At 46.3% G+C, this 18,283-nt stretch overlaps 2 protein-coding genes across 11 annotated transcripts in view; one reads left to right on the plus strand and one right to left on the minus strand.

Moving 5' to 3' along the window:
• SUMF1 (sulfatase modifying factor 1) overlaps positions 1-5,990 on the minus strand; it is a 38,857-nt gene extending 32,867 nt beyond the window's left edge. For all 3 annotated transcript variants that reach the window (XM_055709399.1, XM_055709398.1, XM_055709397.1), the window contains exons 1-2: positions 5,773-5,990; positions 909-1,082 (exon numbers count right to left, since the gene is read on the minus strand). In XM_055709399.1, the coding sequence (XP_055565374.1) occupies positions 909-1,082; positions 5,773-5,988 (390 nt within the window). In that variant the 5' untranslated portion in view covers positions 5,989-5,990. The remainder of the gene's footprint in view (positions 1-908; positions 1,083-5,772) is intronic.
• A 65-nt stretch (positions 5,991-6,055) lies between these two features.
• The window catches only part of ITPR1 (inositol 1,4,5-trisphosphate receptor type 1), a 183,606-nt gene continuing 171,378 nt past the window's right edge, over positions 6,056-18,283 (plus strand). For all 8 annotated transcript variants that reach the window (XM_055709389.1, XM_055709390.1, XM_055709391.1 and 5 more), the window contains exons 1-2: positions 6,056-6,195; positions 6,933-9,384. The gene's annotated coding sequence lies outside the window, so the exon portion shown is untranslated. The remainder of the gene's footprint in view (positions 6,196-6,932; positions 9,385-18,283) is intronic.

An 18,283-nucleotide genomic window follows, 5' to 3' on the forward strand; every position in this document is an offset into this window, starting at 1 on the left:
CCGGAAGCTGTTTGCAACAAACCCTGTTCAAACTCAAAATTGTTAAGCAACCTTTTTTCATAATTATTGAGCTAAGAACTTAAAAACAGAAATAGTGCTGCAGATAAAAGAAGCCCTTCATCCAACCAGAAGGATTGTATCTTCCAAATGAGAACCACTTTAATCAAGTGAATTCAGCAAAGTGCCTCCTTTGAGACCTGATCATTACCAAGGCTTTTATTTGCCTAAAATGCCTGTCAGGAATTTATAAAAGTTGCGTAGGAACAGTCAACTGTCAGGAAAGATCAGAGCCTTATGCACAGGTAGCTTCTTTCTTGGAAGAACCTTAACATATTATTTCTTAGTCCATTGTTCCCAGTAACATGCATAAAACTATTATTACACTTGCTATTATATCTTCTTCAGACAACAGGGCTTTCTATTGCTCACCTCATTAGCAAGCAGCTGCGCTGAACTAGCCTGCAGAGTCCTCAGCTATCGCAGTTTTTTTAAATCCCTTCTACCCTGTTCCTCTAAAATAAGGAAAACCTAACAACATAGTTGTACTAGTACAAAGATGTCCTAGGACCCGAAGGTCAAAAAACCCCAAACAAAAAGCCCAAGAAATCTTGCATAGACATATTCAGCCACTTATTTACTTCACCCCAATTGCCTCAATCATAGCGCAGGGAAGATACTAGTTCAGACATCAAGATGCTTGCTAAATGTAAGAGTATAGATCTAAACACCCATTCAGACCCCTGAGCAGCAACGTAAGACAATTTCATCTCTCCACTACTTACATCAGAAATATTCTAGCACACAAATCTGAAGTATTGTAACAGCCTTCAAAAAAGAAAAAACTTAAGTTTTTAACAGGAATTTTGTCAACACAAGATGACAGAAGACTGCATACTCTTCTGCCTTACCTCAGTAATGTAGCCAGTAGAATTCACAAATCTCTCAAATTCCTCATTGCTGACCTCATACTGATCCATGTAGAAACTGTTAACATGGACTCTTCTAGCAGGCCATTCTCCATCTTGCTTTATTTCAGGCTCATCAGTGCCCATTGTGAACACTCCTCCTGGAATAGTGACCATCTGCAGAGAAAACACCCCCCAAAAGATTATGAAAATGAAAGACTGAAAAGTCTCGTATTGGTCTTTCTCTCCTCCACCTCATCTTTAGAGGTAGTTTTGCTTTGAGCAGCATTTTACTGACAAACATAGCACAACAAAAAAGCAACGGTGGCATCTTGATTACCACCTGTTTGGAAGAAATAGCAAGCACAACTTAAACTGAGAACAAAAACTCCATTTGCAGCTCTTTCTACATGAAGTCTGGGTAACTCAGAACTTCTGCTGAGGGTAATGCTTATGCTTTAACGAGCATCATGTTCCCCTACTTTACCCAAGAGCCAAGAAACAATTCAGAGTCCCTTCTACTCATTTCCAGATGAGGAATTTTGGTATTTCACTCTATTTCTAGGAAGCCTTGATACAACAATGAAGAATCTGGAGATTGTGAAACTGTCACGTGCTCCTTTGGGGACAAGCCTATGCCTGTTCGCATGCTAACTACACATAGTTTTTCATTTAATAACAGGCACGTGCAGCATTTTATTACCATCCGTGCTGCAAACTGCCAGGTAGACACAGCACCTGCAGCTCCGTGTGCCAGAGATGAGACAAACTTTCAAGTCAGTTATACCCCACTCCTCTGGCAGACTGGCCTTGTGCAAGAGCCTCAAGCTTCAGAAGTAAAGGGACAAGTGACAGAATAACTTTTTCACTACTTCAATAAGGTGTTTTCCCTTTAAGGCCTCAGCTGGCTTTCAGAGAAAAAAAGCCCCACATTTCACCTCAGCCTTATTGGGCTCTTTGCAGGAACACAAAAGCTCCAGAGGTCTTGTCATGCCTCACCAGATGTTTCCCAAGAGCCCTCTAAAGACCAGACACTGAGCAATGCACTGCTTGTCCAAAGAACGAGACAATACAGGATCCCTGCTCAGAAGTTCGTGCTGGAAGGAAGAACGACAGCTCAGGCTGCAAAAAATCTTCCCAATGGCCAGGTGACGTTTCAAGGGCTGACCAGCCAAGAGCTAACTTGCCAAAAATTTACCCAACTCATCATAAACGGTTGAAAGAATTAGGGAAGAACACTCCCACTCCTTTCTTTTCAGTATTCCTGAGCTACCTCCACCCCTTAACTCACACTGGATTCAGCCACCTCCTCCTCTGGCAACAGTCAGAGGCTTGTGAATGAATGAGCCCCAAGAAAGCCATCCAGCACCGCCATAGGCATCCACTGTGGAAAACAATCTGGCATAACATATTCCACTAGAACATACCCTGGCAGCGATCCATGATCACACACTACTCTTCCAACAGAATTCAAGCAGGAGGACCAGTGACAGAACCTAAAATGAGCAAAGCCAGTTCTAAAAGGCAGCAGCATTTTTTTTATTTTTTTATTTGCAAGATCCCAATGTTTGGTATGCAGGAAACTTAAGTCTAATAACAAAAATATTCACTGAGAGAGAAGTTTCCAGACTCGCACACTTCTGACACAACTCCAGAAGTTCATCTCAAGTTCTGACAGAACAAGAATCCTGGGTCTTAAATGTACAAGAGTTCAAACAAAATTCCATATGCATGTAGTGGAATAACACAGTATGCAACATGTCTATGAAGAGTATCAAAACTGCAGAGATAGGGTTGTAAGAAATGTGAACTGATGTAACTTTATTTAAACGATAAGGCAAGTTCACAGAACCAAATGTGAACTCTGGACCATTCTGGTGCACAGCCTAGATTATAAGACCTTGATTCTTCTATAGTTGGATTTTTTTAAGGTGTTTTTTTTCCTTACTTTACAAAATTCTTTTCATAAAGTTAGATGCTTTCACAAAACAGTTTATCTGGATGCTTACAATGACTCACCAGTAAGACAACAAGAGTAATTAGCTACCTTCCAGCTTGTGGAGTTCACTGTAATTTTGTAGTTACAACACCACTAGCATACCAAATGATTGGTAATTAAGTTCACATCAGTTATGCAGCACTTTTCCCTATTCTTAAGGGAAGCTGGAGTACTTGATAAAAACCTACATATACAATTTCATTGTTTCTTCTCCACCATAGATCTCTTATTTTGCTTGGGCCTCTCAGCAACACTTAAAACTCATGCAACTTGCAACAGGCCTGTAGAAGTGCTACAAATACTTTTTCCTTTGAACTGACAACATTTGAAGCCAGCAACATCCTTGTATCTTCTTATCCACTGAAAAGAATCTGAGCACTTACAGATTGTCTTTAACCAAAACCATAAAAGGGCTTCAGGATAAATTTGCTTACATTTTTTAGGACTTAAGGGATGACTACATGGTACAAAGTTGCACCGCTTCCTTCCTTCCTTCCTATCTCTTTCCAACCTGCTGTAGCTAAAATAACTCCTTGAAGCAATCTTCAAAGCAAGATTCAGAGCTTACTAGTGAACTGCTGTCCAAAAGCATGTGAAAAATTAACTCTCGCTTTACAGCCTAGCATTCATTTTCAACACCTGAAAAATCTCTATAGATTACCAGTGTACATTCAGCTAGAAACATCCAAAGGCTTCCTTGTGGACCTGCTGCTTTTCCAGCCCTCTAGCGCAGTGACAGCTGAGACTTCTGCACATCCACCAATGTTGTGTCCAACCGATAAGCAAATATTGATTCCACAGGATTATCCTGCCCCACCAAGACAGCTCATTTCACAGCTCCACCTCCTGTTTGGAAATAGGACCTGCCTTCAAAAGCCAGCTTTTTGATAACACCACATCACAGGCTGCAAAGCTCAGATGTCTGACAGCACTCTTCAGCTGATACCACAGAAATACAGCATTATGTGAAGAACAAATTTCCTGCATAGACACCACAGCCAGAGGCCACATTTGTATAGCTAATGAAGCAGCTTTAACATCTAGTTTTAAAATACAGGTAGCTAACACCAAGGAACTAATCTCTAAGAAATATCAAAGTTGAACTATGGAGGCAGAAATCCAACAGCAGAGGCTGATAGATACGTCATTTACTGAATTAGGTAGTATGAGCAACGCTAACTGCCTGTATCTTCACAGTATTACTGAGGTAGCACCTGCAGTTGCCTTTGAAGCTCAACTTCAACTACAGAAACCACATTTCTCTATGATTATACTTACATTGAAAGTATTATGCTAATGTAGAGCGCATCCACTAAAATACTAGCTCCCCAATTCTAAAAATGTAGTGGAAATAAGTAATCTCATTTGTCATTGAGGTAGAGGCTAATTCCTCCCTAAATTCCCTTTTGATAAAAATATTTTCTAGCTAAGCATAATTAGTTAGGTTGTGAACACAGCTTAAAAACTAGCAGTAATTAGTTTTCATTTCCTAATGTTGAACTTGCCAGATGCCTTCCATAAAGTAAGAGTCAAATGATCTTTTTTTTTCACTCTACAGCAAGACCCACAGTGAAATGCTGAAACTTATTACACAAAACGTGTATTAGCAATGTAAAGCCCAAGTGCAATATGGATTATTTAATTCATACTCTTTAAATATTCTCAAGTGCAGCCTACAATAGTAAAGGCATAATTACCACTAGGCATCCTTCCCTTGGTAGTTTCCACATTGCCTGTGTGACAGAGGCTTTTTCCAAGCTGATGCAGCTTCCCAGTGTCACACCACCAAAAGGCAGTAAGAGAGGCAGCCCCTCATATTTTCACTACGCGCCAAGCCATCTTCTGCAAGAACAAGATCCAAGTCTGCTGCGATATAATTTTGTCTGCCAAAGCTTACTAGCACCTCCCATTGCTAATAGCTGAGGATATCTTATCCAGTGAGGCATTCGGACTGCAGTGATGCAAAAGAAGTCTCAGTATCCCTTTGCAGTAGGCACACTCATGGCACATGAACCCACTTTAAACACTGCCCTCAGGAGGAAGGCACATTCCGCTCTGGATGGTGTCTTTCAGACAAGCAGCAACAGGAATAGAAGGAAATAAGCAATTAAGGAGACGTTCCCTTTAAGGGAACATGAAAATATATCTACATACGGATACATAAATGATGTTTTTGCTGAAATATACAAAGGAGGCACGACACAGCAGTTGGTGGTGTTTCAATTGCATTGATACCAACAGAGACCTAAAAAGAGATACGCGTGTGTGTAATCAGAGCCAGAGCAGTATGGACACACAGCAAGGGACTCCCCTCAGAGCTACACCTGCCCAGGCTGTACAGCTACAGCCAGCCCTGCTCTGGCCAGCCCTCTGGCCGACATGGCTGCTGTGGACCAGTTAAAGGCATGGGCAGGCCTGCCAAAACCAACAGCCGAGAGGCACAGCCGGCCCTGGTTTGTCACCTCAGCTTTGCACAGGGAGGCACGGGCAGGGCAAACACAACCGAGGACATGGGAAGGCCGCTCAGAGATGGGCGCCACTGCCCAGGCCTCGCTCCATCTTCGGGAGCGCCGAAACGGCCCGGGAGACGCTTGGGCTCCCCGGGTGGGAAAAGCGAGGCGGGACCAACCGAAGCACCCGTGCCCAAGCCCAGGCTTTCAGGAGCGAGGCCCGAGCGGGCCGCGAAGCAGCTCTGATTTGCATTTCTCCACAGAAACCCGCTCGCTGGGACCCTCCGCCAATCTCCCGAGCACGGCAGGAGTCCCTGCTTCGCCCCAGCGCCCGGCCTGGCCCGCGGAGGCCGCCGTGGCCGCCCGCCCCCTCAGCGCGCTGGGCCTGCCGCCCCAGGACGGGCACCCTGCTGCTCACCGGGCCGCGCCCCGCGCTCCGCGCTCCGCCCGCCGCCGAGTACCGCCGCGCCGCTGCCGCCCGCCCGTCACCGCCGCCCCGGCTGGCGCTGCACCCGCAGTCCCCGCCAGCAGCTGCCTCCCCGGCGGCGGCGGCCGCCAGTCCCAGCAGGAGGAGGAGGAGGAAAAGGAGAATGCAGCGAGACGCCCAGACGCGGGCTACCCCGGGCGCAGCCATGTTGGCCGAGACACCACGTGCCTCCCTCCGTCACGTGACAGGCCGCGTCTTAAAGGGGCAGCGCCGCGGCCGGCGGGGGCCCAGATCTGGCCCGGCGCCCTGCTGTGCCCGTCCGTCCGTCCCCTCAGCGCCGGTCCTGCCCGCGGAGAGGCCGCTGGCGCACCCCGGGGCGCAACCCCGCACGCCGCTTGTGCTTGTCTCCAGCAGGTACGTAAGGCCTTGTGTGTAGAGCGAGGAGGCGGGGGTCCCTGGGCCGAGGGGATATCGCCTCAGGCGCTCCCTGGCGGGGTGGCCCTGCAGCCCTCGGCCTTTTGTAGCCGTTCTGGGAGCTGGATTTGAAGTTTGCCTTGCCATTTTCTAAAAATAAGTGGGTGCTGAAGCAAACACAGCGTAAGCTCAGCACACAGACCCGTGCTGTCACCGAGATGCAGTCCCCCGTGCTCGGGTACCTCGAGGGTAGTGTCTGCTGTGTGACGTATTCAGGTTTAGTCAAGATGTATGTCCAGTACTTGTTAACAATTAACATTCTTGAGAAAAGCATGTATGTGAAATGAACGCAGATAGGTCTGTGCTCCCGAGAAAGATTTCTTAACTATCCACCAATACTATATGATCCCTCATTGACTTTTCATTTCACCTCCACAGGTAAAAAATAAGGGAAAACATATGTTGCCTTTAAGTGTTCCCACTTTGAGATGTCAAAAACTGCAACTACAGGTCATCATAGCTGACTGATAATGTTATTTAGCAATATTCATAGTAAGGGGAAATTCAAACCATGTAGGTATCACTCAGCAGAAGTTGGGCCTGGCTCTTGCAAACTTTCTTAGAAATGATAATTAGCAATTTGTACCAAGGATGGTGGTCATGGCCTTGGCCTCTGGCTGAGCATACCAGTGGTGTTCATGTGTGGATTAAGCACTTTCTTTCTTTCTCTTTTGCAGCAGATTGCTGCAATGAAGCTGCAGCTGAAGGACAGCCAACAGCACGTTGATGGCATTAATGTCAGAGACTCGTACAAGGTGCAGGTCTAAGGCCCAAAAGTTAAGTGCTTACACCTTTGACTGTGTTCAATAGCAGTATGTAATATGCCTATATACAGGCATGTAGGCGCCTTCCTCCTAAGAGTACCCTCTTCTCCTCTGTTGGTGGATGATGATGCAACTCAGCATCATTTCAGAATAAGGACTTAGGAAAATATAAAGGTGTTGTACATTCCTTGGGCACTTCTGTTTGTATATCTATCCTGGCATTTCAATTTTTCATGCTTAAAAATGAATTTTACCAAGTATGACACAACCAGTCTTTATGGCAAAAATATTACCATGGAGGTGGGGGGTGGGGAATATCACTGGAGGGGGGAAAGGAGAAACCTGCTTTTCTTTCCAAGTGAATATCAAATACTGTTACTTCAGTTTTGGAGTCTTTTACAGGAGTTTTCAGTGCAGGTGACTGAGAAGCAGTTTGTAACGAGCCAGCTGAGTGGCAACATGTGAGTGTATAAACCAAGCAGGTCAGGAATGGAAATGTACTTTATAGAGGCACAATGGCCTCCTCCTTTGCTCTTGGGAGAGGTTGCAATTTGCTGTTAGTAGGAAGCAGCAAATTACTACCCCACTCTTTGCCAGCTCAGCTGGCTGTGACTTTGTGATCAGAGCAAAGGCTCTTCCCACTCGCTGTCCCCCTGCTAAGGAGCTGGGGAAGTAGCAGGTGCAGATGCCTGCTTTCTTGTGTGACATAAATCCAAAGTCCTGCTACCTCATTCACAGGCAGAAAGGGCATAGGGCTTTTGTAATCCTTTCTACTCACCACACAGCCAAGGTACATACCCTAAGGCAGATGGTGATCAGCTGTCTCAATCCAGAACTGTCAATACCTTCTACGTCAGGGAACTGGTAATGCCCTTGTTTTCCTTCGTTTTTCCTGTGGTTCACTGTAGTTGTTGAAGATTTTGGTGCTCTGTCATGTAAATCTTTACTTGCTGTGGGAGCTTCTGTTCCAGATTGTCAGCAGAATGGATATTCTGGATCCTCTGCTATGCTGAAAGAAACCTTTACTCATTCTGTGAGATATTAATGCAAAATATTTAATATATTTTTTCCCTGTACAGGTTAGGACCGTGCAGCAAAAAGAAGTATGACCGTAGTGAAAGAGGGTGGGGTTTTCTGTTTGTTTGTTTTGTATTGGTACTGGAAAGGAACACTACTGAACTGTATTTGCTATATGAAATTTTACTGTGTGTAAAATGACAGTGCTGGGAGTCTTCACAAGGATGCATTTCAATTATCCATCATTGGTCCCTTTTGCCCTGTGTCGTACTTAGAAAAGCAGCAGAGTGCAGGAAAACAAATGAATACAAACTTAATTATAAAATCAACCCTTGCTGCTTCAGGGTTAGAAAATGTAAACATTCCTTTTATGTTGAAACTGTAATCTTAGCGCCATGCATTAATGAATCTCTATGAAAATGCAAAGTAAGTATAACTTATTTTCTCCTTCCAAATTTCCAATGCCGTTTACTGAAATGACAGCAAAATCTAGGTATCCAAATTCTACAGTCTTCTAGAATTGAAAAGAGTCTGCCAGGACAACTTATTAAAGCCATGGGATTCTGGCTGGGTAATGGTGGAATTCAAGAAAAATCAGTGAATTCCCAATGACCTGGGACAGTTCTCTAGCGTGTCTTGCTTACTCATTCTCATTGCTCATTTTCCTAGACTTTTCTGCATCATTTCCATACCTCCATCAGGAAGGTTTATGTTCCTTATTCTCTCAAGAGACTAGATGAAATAATTACAATTACAGTTTGCTTCTGAGCAACATCCAACTTCCAGTTTGTAATCCTGAGGACTTGTGAGAACTTTTGCTGTTGTCATTTATTGATCATGTTTATGCTCCTAAGCCATTTATTCACAGCTAATCTCTTCCACATGGGGTTTAATTACCCTCTTTCCTTGCACTGAGTGCACCATGCTTCAGTGTTAAGAGTCTGATTTCACTGTTATTAAAATATTACAGAAATGAGAGCCTTTTCAGCACATAGCTGAAATGCTGAGATGTTGCCTAGCATTTGTCCTTATTGTTAGTAGTGCTTTTCATCTCTTGAGTGCTGCAGTGCTGGCATGGACAGCTCTGACAACGGGAAGCTTTTGTGATCATCTGCCTCATCGTGATAACCAGTCATAAGCAAGATTAGACAGTTTGATCCTTAGAGTCCCGGAGGCTGCCTGGAATATCTTCTGCTCTAATTTTTCTTCCAGGGCTTCTGATCGTGCAGCTGAACCAACAGCAGAAACAAAAACATATGCAAACCCACCCTGCAGGCTGGAGCGCTTTCTGTCCAAAATACTCCAAAGAAGTCAACAGTTAATTGCAAACTTGGCAGCATAAAACAAGGTAATACTGTTCTTATTCTTGGAAAATAAAGGACTGCAAACTTAATCTTAACCAATTTCATCAATGCTGAATTCATGTAATTGCTACAAGTAAGGTAGTGATGGACCAGAATGAGGTTCTAAAAGGAGAAAAAGAACAGAAATCTCTAAAAGAAAAAAAAATCTCTTGCAAGGTGTGTTCCTGTGACTGAAATCACATGTGTGATTGGGCTAAACATTTATAATTATAGCACTCTAAAGATGGAAGTGTTATCAACTCTTTTTCATTATTTCCTCTCTAAATTCTTGAACAGTTCTCATTCCTTAGACCCTCTTTGTGTATGTGCATGTGATCTAAGCCCAACCCCTTGATTGCTACTGAGCAAATATATTCTATTCCCCATCTCAGAGGCTACCTGCTGTAGTTCACATTATCAATGAAACACTTGTTTTAAAGAAATAACCCTATAGTACTTCCAAGTGGGAAGTGTTTAATTCCCAGGCTGCCCTACTGTTTCATCTCTTCTTAAAGCTATAAGATCATAGTAACCTTGTAAATTCACTGTGCCTGCAGCAGCATCCCAAAGCAAGTTCCTGAAGAGAAATGGAAACATTTTCCACTGTTGGAAATTTTCATTATTATCTTGTCTTTGCCAGTACACCTTCAAATCTAGCAAATTCTTAGCAGTACTTTATCAGTATTTTTGGTGGAAGGGCCTTCAGAAGCACAAACTCCACAGCCTTTGAAGAACTGACCAAGACTCAGAAGCAAACGTAGTCCATGAGAAGAAAACGTAGCCTTTGATGTTCTACCTTCTGGAGAGGCTACAAAATCAGAGAACTGGTAGGCTGCAGAAGCAGCAGGAAACAAAGGACATGGACTGGTGTAGGAGAAGCGTGGAGAGATGTATGCAACTTTTCAGACAAGGAACCGAGGATTTGCAGGCTAGGATAGAGCAGAATGTCCCCAGGTCTCCTCTGCTGGCTCCTGTCCATCCCATATTCACAAAAATTCATACTGTCAGGCTGAGTGGGGCTGGGGGACCCATTCAACCTCCATCTGTGGGAAATTCCCCAAAACTATGTCTTACATTGCATGCAATTTCTAACATGCTGCTGCTGCTCTTATTTAGCACTTGATAATGAAGATAGTTGAAGGCAGGCTGCTAGCATAACTGCTAAAGGCGTTCAGTGGGCAAAGCTCTATGCCACTGACTCTAGTGACATCCTTATGTCACTGCCTAAGCGCACCAGATGTTCTAGCCATTCGCTGTCCTAGCCCTACAGAACTCATCCAGAGATTAGATTTGATTACACAAGAATTCATTAGGATTACCTAATGATATTAGGCACCGTTACTCTGCCAAGTTCCTGATGAGTAATGGCTTGTAGCATTGCAGCCATTTATGAAAATCATAGAGCTCTATTCACTGACCTTCGCTCAAGTTCCTAAGTCATGGACTTCAACTTCTGCATATTCTCGATAGCTGTAACTGCAACTCCTCTGATGTTATTTTTTAATGAAGAACCAGTATAATGGTAGTGTTGAATTGGACCACTGCCTGATCCGGACTTGTTCCCTTTCCCCAGCAGCGGTGTGCTGCTGGAAGGAGGGAAACTAGCAGTGACCATGGCAGCAGCAGTTACACCCCATTTCCTCTCAGCAGCGGTAGGTGCGGGTCCATGCGGGTGGAGGCAAGAGCAGGGAAGTGTTTTCTTCCCCTTATGCCAATTAAAGTGGTACAGCACTTCTGCAGCACAAACATTGCATCTCCTTCTGTGAGGCGCTTTGCGCTGCCAAACACAGCCACATGCACCCTATGGAGGCCACAACAATTACAGTATATGCATGGACAATATACCTTGACTAATTTTAAGAACAAATAATTGCACAATGCAATAAATTAAAGGAAATGCTACTTATTTGTCATCACTGCTAGTCATTCTGGCTGAAGTTGCGCTGTCAGTCAGTGGACAGCCTTTAACATTAATTAGCAGCATCCCTACACCAGACAGTCTTACTGAAGAGGAAACCAAGTAAAACTCCCTTGCTGCTTTCAGAGTTTTAAACTGTTCTTCCTCAGAATAGCAGGTTTTACCCCACGTTACCGTGTTCCACACAGCTGGCAGCCCTCAGCCAAAGGGCCTTACCTTCCCATGAGGAATTACCCTACAAGTGAAAGCAGCGCGTGTCATAACCTTTGAAACCTCCATCCCGCAGGGTTAAGCGCGGGGCTGGAGCGCGCTCTCTCCGCTATTTTGCGCTCCCCGGACCTGCAGGTACTCAGTATTTTCTTTTCCCCGGCTCCGTTTTCTCTGAGCGCCTGCAGCTGCTAACAGCGCCGGTGCGTCCCGTAACTCCCCGGCGGCGGGCAGGCGCTCTCCCACCCGTCATTCGCCTGGGACCCTGCGCGAAGCCCGCGGCCCGGGCCCGGGCCCCGGCCGCAGCGCAGCGGGAGCCCCCGGCCGCGGCAGCGCCCGCGCCCGGCACGGCGGGACCCGGCACGGTGCCGCGGTGGGGCGCGCCGCGGGGCACGCCGGGAGTTGAAGTCCGGCAGCGACGCTGCCCGGCGGCGGCGCGGCGGCGGCAGGACTCCGCTACCCAGAGTGCCCCGCGCGAGTATATAAGGCGCGGCGGCGAGCTCCGAGCGCAGTAACCATGTGGATGTGCAGCTGAGGCGGCGGCGGGCGGGGGGGAGCTCGGCGCAGCCTCCATCCTAACGGGACCGGGCAGCGCCGCCAGCATGGGGCTGCCGAGCCGCCGCTAGCCCGCCCCGCCGTCACCAGAGCTAGGTAGGGGCCGCTGCGGGCAGGGGTGGCGGCAGTGGCTGGGGAGGGAGGCGGCTAGCCGGCCGCCGAGGCAGCCCCCTTCCCCAGGCCGCCGGGGGCCGGGCGGGGCGGGGGGTGCGAAGTGGTGCTGGGCGGGGGTGCCTCGCCGAGCCGGGCCCCTCCGTGCGGGCTGGCCCCGGGCGGGGGGGGGTGTCGCTGCCGGCCGGGGTCGCTGCCCGCCGCAGGACGGCCGGGGCCTCGCCGCTGCGCCGGCCGCTCCAACTTTCCCCTGGTTCTTGGTGGGGTTTGCCCCTGTCGGAGTTGCGGCTCAGTTGCAGGAGGTATGTGGCGTTATGTAAATACTGGCGAGCGCCGGTGGGGACTTGGCTGTGGGCGATCGTACTCTTAAACGGTCGAAGCTGGGCAGCCGCGGTGGATGTTCGCGAGGGTCCCGGCGCCTCCTCTGGCGGGCCAAATATTTAGCGGTCTCCTGGGGTACCGGAGCCGGCCCTCGCGCGGGGGAGGGGGCACGTGTGCCTTCCCGGGTACGTGGGATGTGGGCTCATGGCTTTGTGCTGAAAGCTCAGTTACTGCTGGTTTGGGTCTGGGGGCCGCCCTGTGGCCCCTCCGCCTGTGCAGAGGCTGCGTGCGCCTGTTGCTCCACAACCCCTCGCGGTGGCTCCCTGGGCGCAGGGGGCTGTATGCACCCGCCGTGGCTTGGGCTCAGCCAGGCTTTCCCCTCTAGTATAAAACCTCTTTGCCCCATGCAGGTTAAGTTCCGCTCACAGTAGTTTGTATAACAACAACAACAAAAAAAGCTCCCAACAGGTGAACGGTTTGAATAAGTGCATCATATCCATCACGTTACGCACTGTGCAGCGGTTCACTTGTGCCCGCTCAGCTGTAGATGGATTGGACTGTGGTGTTGCTACTCAAAAATCAGGAAGAGAAAACGTGGCTAATACAATCCAGATCTTTGCCTTATGAAGATTCAGTGACTCGACATCGTGCATGAAGTAGTGTGCATGTGTGGTGGCTGTTTGCTTTATTTATTGATGAGGGCCGGTACCTGTGCATGTTTTTATTTCTTCAGCATGCGTTTTGTTATGAGTTTCTTTTCCTGTGCTCGGAAATTTGCTTGGTATCCCAGGACTTCCAAATGCATTGAGCCAAAAGGCTCACTGACTCAGAGCCCAGTCCAAAGGCCCACATCTGAATTGCTTTCCTCACAGGGTTCAGCTGCATGAGTGTGGGATGCAATGTGAAGCCAGTATCCATTTCTTTCCCATGGTGCTTTCTCTATGGCTAAGTTAACAGGCTGACAGACACTGGATTATTTTATTTTCTGAACCTCTACTTTAAGCCAGTTTTCTTGCATGGCAAATAAGCCAGTTTCTAAATGCTTGGTGGTTTTGCTGGTGTAAGATCAGTGCCTGAAACAGTAACAGTGGTGCATGGTGTTGTGGCTGTAGCAAAGCGTTGGTTGTCCAACACTGCTTGCTCAGTGACTGGAGAAGACTGGTGACACTGATCAAAGCAAAAGTTCTGGTGTAACAGGACCCTTGACGAAACAGACGTGAAAGTTGACTGCTCTGGAAAACAGCAACTTAACAGTGAGAATGTGTAGTGGTCAGTGTGTATAAACCAAAAAAGGAGTCACTGTGGAAATAAAAACCACAGTTCCAGTGTTTTTCAAAACAAGCTGTTACAGGAGTGCTATTAAGTAAGCTGTTTGCTGAGCTGAAGATTTCTAATGTGTTCTTTAAGCTGTCTTTTGTTTGTCAATAACAATTTTTTTCTATTAAAATACCAGGATCCACCCTGAGACTGAAGTGTTTGTTTAGATGATTTTTTTTCCCCTACCTGCTTGTTTTGCAGCATTGATTATGTCTTGAAATAGGGAGTGATCTGGTTTCCTCTTACAGGGGTTCATAAATTAGGAAGTAAACAGCAAGAGTAACTTTGGTTTGCCTTTGCAATCATGGGGTGGAGCTTAGCTGTGGGAAATAGTGTATTTTCCTGAACACCATGGCTGGAAAGTGGAAGAGGCCCTAGTGAACGCCGCTGCAGGGGCAAGCACTTGTTCAGTATGCTTTGTTGGTGACCATTGTTGGAACTGCGAGTCTGGGTAAGAATGCCTGGATGAAGGAGGTCTACTGAGACTGGTAACAGAGTGGAGGGTGGTGTAAACGACTGCTGTGGTCTCTGGTTATAAACTGGGGGCATGAAGAAGTCTTATTCATGGCACAGTCAGCCTTGTTGCATCACCTCAACAAATCTGTGTTGGTGTGGGGTAGACTAGAAGGTGGGAAAACCCAGCTGAAGTGAAGAAATCTCAAGTTCTGGTAGCTTACAAGTGCCATAGCAAAGAAGAGCAAGACTTGCAAGCCATGGTGTCCTGCTGTTGTGTGGTGTAAGATCTTAGTCTAATTTTATAGTAATTCTTATTGTAAAGGCAATGCTGAATGAGCATTGCAATGTGGCAGTGTGAAGAGATGGCCAGGGTGGCAAATTTTGGATGAAATGTGGAAGCAAGGTTACAGCTTCTCCAGTACTCTGTGTACATGTGCCAGAGGAAAGGTAACAATCCCAGTGACTGTTCAAATATTGGCCACTGTGGTCCAGAAGTCTGTTGTGGAAGCAGAAGCTCCTTTCAGCTGCTTCCTGTAAGATGTGCTGGTACCTCCTGGTAAATTGCTGAAATGGGCAGTATTGAGGTGGAACTTCTTTTTCAGTGCTATAAAGCAGGCTTAAAGCAGTGTGCAGATCTGCTGAGCCCTTGTCTGGTACATGCCCTTCAGTGAAGCAGTTGGAAGAGCAGCTGTAGCTTGTTCTGGTTGTTTTGTTGACCATGCTGTTCCCCCTGATGCTGTGCATTGTAATTCTCAGTGCATAGCGTACTCCTTAGGAGTATCTGATGTGTCAAGCTGCAAAGTGTACTGGGAGTCTTTGAGACATTATTACCCCATAAATATAAGATAGTTGTAGTTGTAGGATTATGTCTTAAAGACAGGAGGAATCTGAAGATCCTGTGGGAGGTGGGATGAGGGTAGTGGCTCTGTAGTAGCTGGTAGACGAGCTGCTTGCTCGCCTGTGGGTGAGTGTGAGGGAAGGCAGCTTCACCAAAGCAGCTTATGGAGACCAGAGAGGTTTAGAGGTAGAAAATGATGTGTGCTGCTAGAAAGTTATGTAAATATAACGTTTATGTCACAATGAGACTATGGTATTCATCCAGTTTTATAAAAATCAGTTTCTTTTGCTGCTGAGATAGCACTGTTGCTTCAGTAGCCTGGAGCCTTTTCTCTGCCTTTTTTTTTTTTTTTTTTTTTAAGAGTTTGTGTGTGTGATAGTATAGAAGATAAGTTAAGCCATTGGGCAGTTTCATCTAGTGGCCTATGCTGGGTACAGACAGGTACTGCTTTACTGGGTGCTGTAAAGGAGAAGACTTGAAAAGCAAGCAGACAGTATCTCTGTGCTGCTAAACTGTATCCTATCAGTGTCCATAGCTGTTCAAAGTGATTCCAGTGCTCTTCCGCTGTGCGTCTCCCAGAGGCTGCTGCAGGAGGCAGGATGCCAGACAGCATGAGCTTTGATCTGGCTCAGTATTTCTTTCTGATTTCTGTTCCTAATGGGCACTACAGCAGTTATTGCCTGGTTCTCAGTCTTGGCACAGATGGGCAGTGGCTGGGGATGGGGGCAGAACCCTCTTTCTGCGGTGCTGCAACTGCTCATGAGATTGGCAGAGGCAGCTGTAGGAAGTGTGTTATTTTCTTGCTTGTTCTGTACCTGTTGAGAAAGTACATTTCCAAGTCTTCAGAGCAGCTGTGTTTTATGGGACCAAATTCCTCTGGGGGGAAAAAAGATAAGAGAATGAAAACTACAGGAACAGTAATTCAGACAAGGAAAGCTGCAAAACTCAGCTGTGGATTCTGAACTCAGAAGTTTCATTTTCATACTTGTGGTCTGGTTAAGCTTATCAAAGCTTAGATCAGAACTTATTTTTCCTTCCTAACAGTGTTATTATGGAGAATAAAATGTCACTTCAGATCTGAGCAAGTTAACCTTCTAGAAATAAAAAGGTGTTAGAAATGTGCATGGAAGCATGCGTTATTTTGCTGATTTACGGCTTGTGGCAATGTCACTGCATCCTTGCGTGCCAGAATGCCAACATGAGGAGTGTTGCAGAAAGCTGTGTGTTCGTATCTCACCAGTTGTTCGGCTGAACAGGTTATCAAAGGGTGGTGAATAGCTTTGAGAGAACTAAATGCCAGGGGAAGCAAATTTCTTGGTTAGGATGTTAGGTAACATTTCTGCTTTTGGAATGATCTGATACTAAGCTGTAAGAAAAGAGGCTTGGATACTGGATCCAAATGTCATGATGTACACAAAGAGTTCATCCTCTCCTCAGCCCTGCCATGTGCATGATGTCTGTAGTCAGAAGATTGTAAAATCTCTGTGCATATACATGTAAGAAATTTCTGATGACAGTAGGCCAAAAAATGGCTACTGCCAAAAGGCTGTGGCTTTTTTTTTTTTAAAAAAATAAATATTCAGGATTGTTTAGCAGCAGGTTAGCGTGAAACTTTTACAAACATTCTTTTGCGCCTTGGCCCAGCCTATCTGATATTTCAGAAATTCGGAGATCTGCCAAGAAGTTCTGAAGAAAAAAGCTTTGCTTGCATCCCAGATAATGTCCTGTCTGCATCCCACTCTGAGACAAGATGCGTAGACACAAAGGTGGATATGTATCTGAGTAGGCTGATGGTGCTTAATCTAAAGGATTAATTGAAAATTTATGATTAAAACAACTGCAGTCCTTGGCCCCTCCTCCATCTGTAAAGGTTATACAGATGTGGTTGCTAATGCTTTCTATGAGATAAGGTGGTACAGTATTTTGAATCTTTGCTTCAGAAGAATGACTCATGCTTGCATTCTAGAAAATTACTCTTGGGTGGCCAACATGTACAAGTTAACCTGGGAAGTGGAGCCTTCATCTGCAAAGGAGTCCAGCCCATTGGGTGTTTTTAGATCAGCAGGGCTCAAAGTAGGTCCCCTGGCCACCAGTGGTTCTCCACACGTGCTAGTCGTGTGCTGGTAGTGGCTCCTCCTCTTCGACTGCTCATCACAGGCACTTAGGTTTTAGTCTGCAGACCTGGGTGCCTGCTGAGGTGTCTAGGAGGGAAAAGCAGCGAGCTCACCCTTGCAAGGGTTGCTGCATCTGCCTCTGGAAGACAAGAGAAGACTTTCAAGCCTTCAATAGGAGAGAGTTGCTAGTGGAAGAAGAGCATTAACTTTATTGCCAGCGGGGACCCAAGGCTGCTAGGAGACACCCAGCAAAGCCCAGCCGTGGAAGACGACAGCAGTGCCACCATGGAGGCTACAGAACCTCCGCCAAGGTGCAGTACTGGCGAAGGGAGAAGTGGGACGTGTAGGGAAGGGTGAAAGCGCTGGGCAGGTGGGGTCAGAAGGAGATGAGCAGGTGCAGGCGGCTGGAGGTTAGTGAGGCAGACAGACAAGGAAAATACTTTGGTTAATTTAGGGAGTATTGCATTTGCTAAAGAGCATCTATTTTGTGAGGAGGGAAGTATGGAGGCTTAATGTGAGGATGGGGGCTGTAAGAGACAGCCTGTTCTGTGCTGAAGCCTTGGTAGATATATGACCATGCTCAATGAAATCGGGACTGTTCTGTGCCCTCTTCTTCCCTGGCCATTTTTCTTCCTTGGCTGAACTCCAGTTGGTGTTATAAACTAAGCTTGCTCTTTTTCCCCATGACATTGGTTGCCCTGGTTCTTTTGGCCTGTTCCAACTCTCTCCTTCTGATAGAAATATGCTGGAAAACATTGTGTGCTTGTAGGGGCCTTGTCCAGAGGCTGACGTCTAAGCTGCCTTCTCCCATCAGGGTTAGAGCCAGTAAGTATCAACTTCAGTAAGTGCTTCTTAATTTTAATGGAATTAAAAAGATGCTGTCAGGTCATACTTGATTTGAATCAAAAAATGATTTTTTTTTTCCCCCAACAGTGTATCTCTAATAGATTTTCTTTTTTCAGCTTTCTGCAGATGCCTGTCAGTAGGATCTGTCAGTTGTGTTTCTTACAGCAGTCTGATGGCTGCTGCATAAGATAGCGCTGTCAAAGTGTAACTTCTGCCTAGCG

This window comes from Falco cherrug, chromosome 4 (assembly GCF_023634085.1).
Source record: "Falco cherrug isolate bFalChe1 chromosome 4, bFalChe1.pri, whole genome shotgun sequence".
In the NCBI taxonomy this organism is placed as follows: domain Eukaryota; kingdom Metazoa; phylum Chordata; class Aves; order Falconiformes; family Falconidae; genus Falco; species Falco cherrug.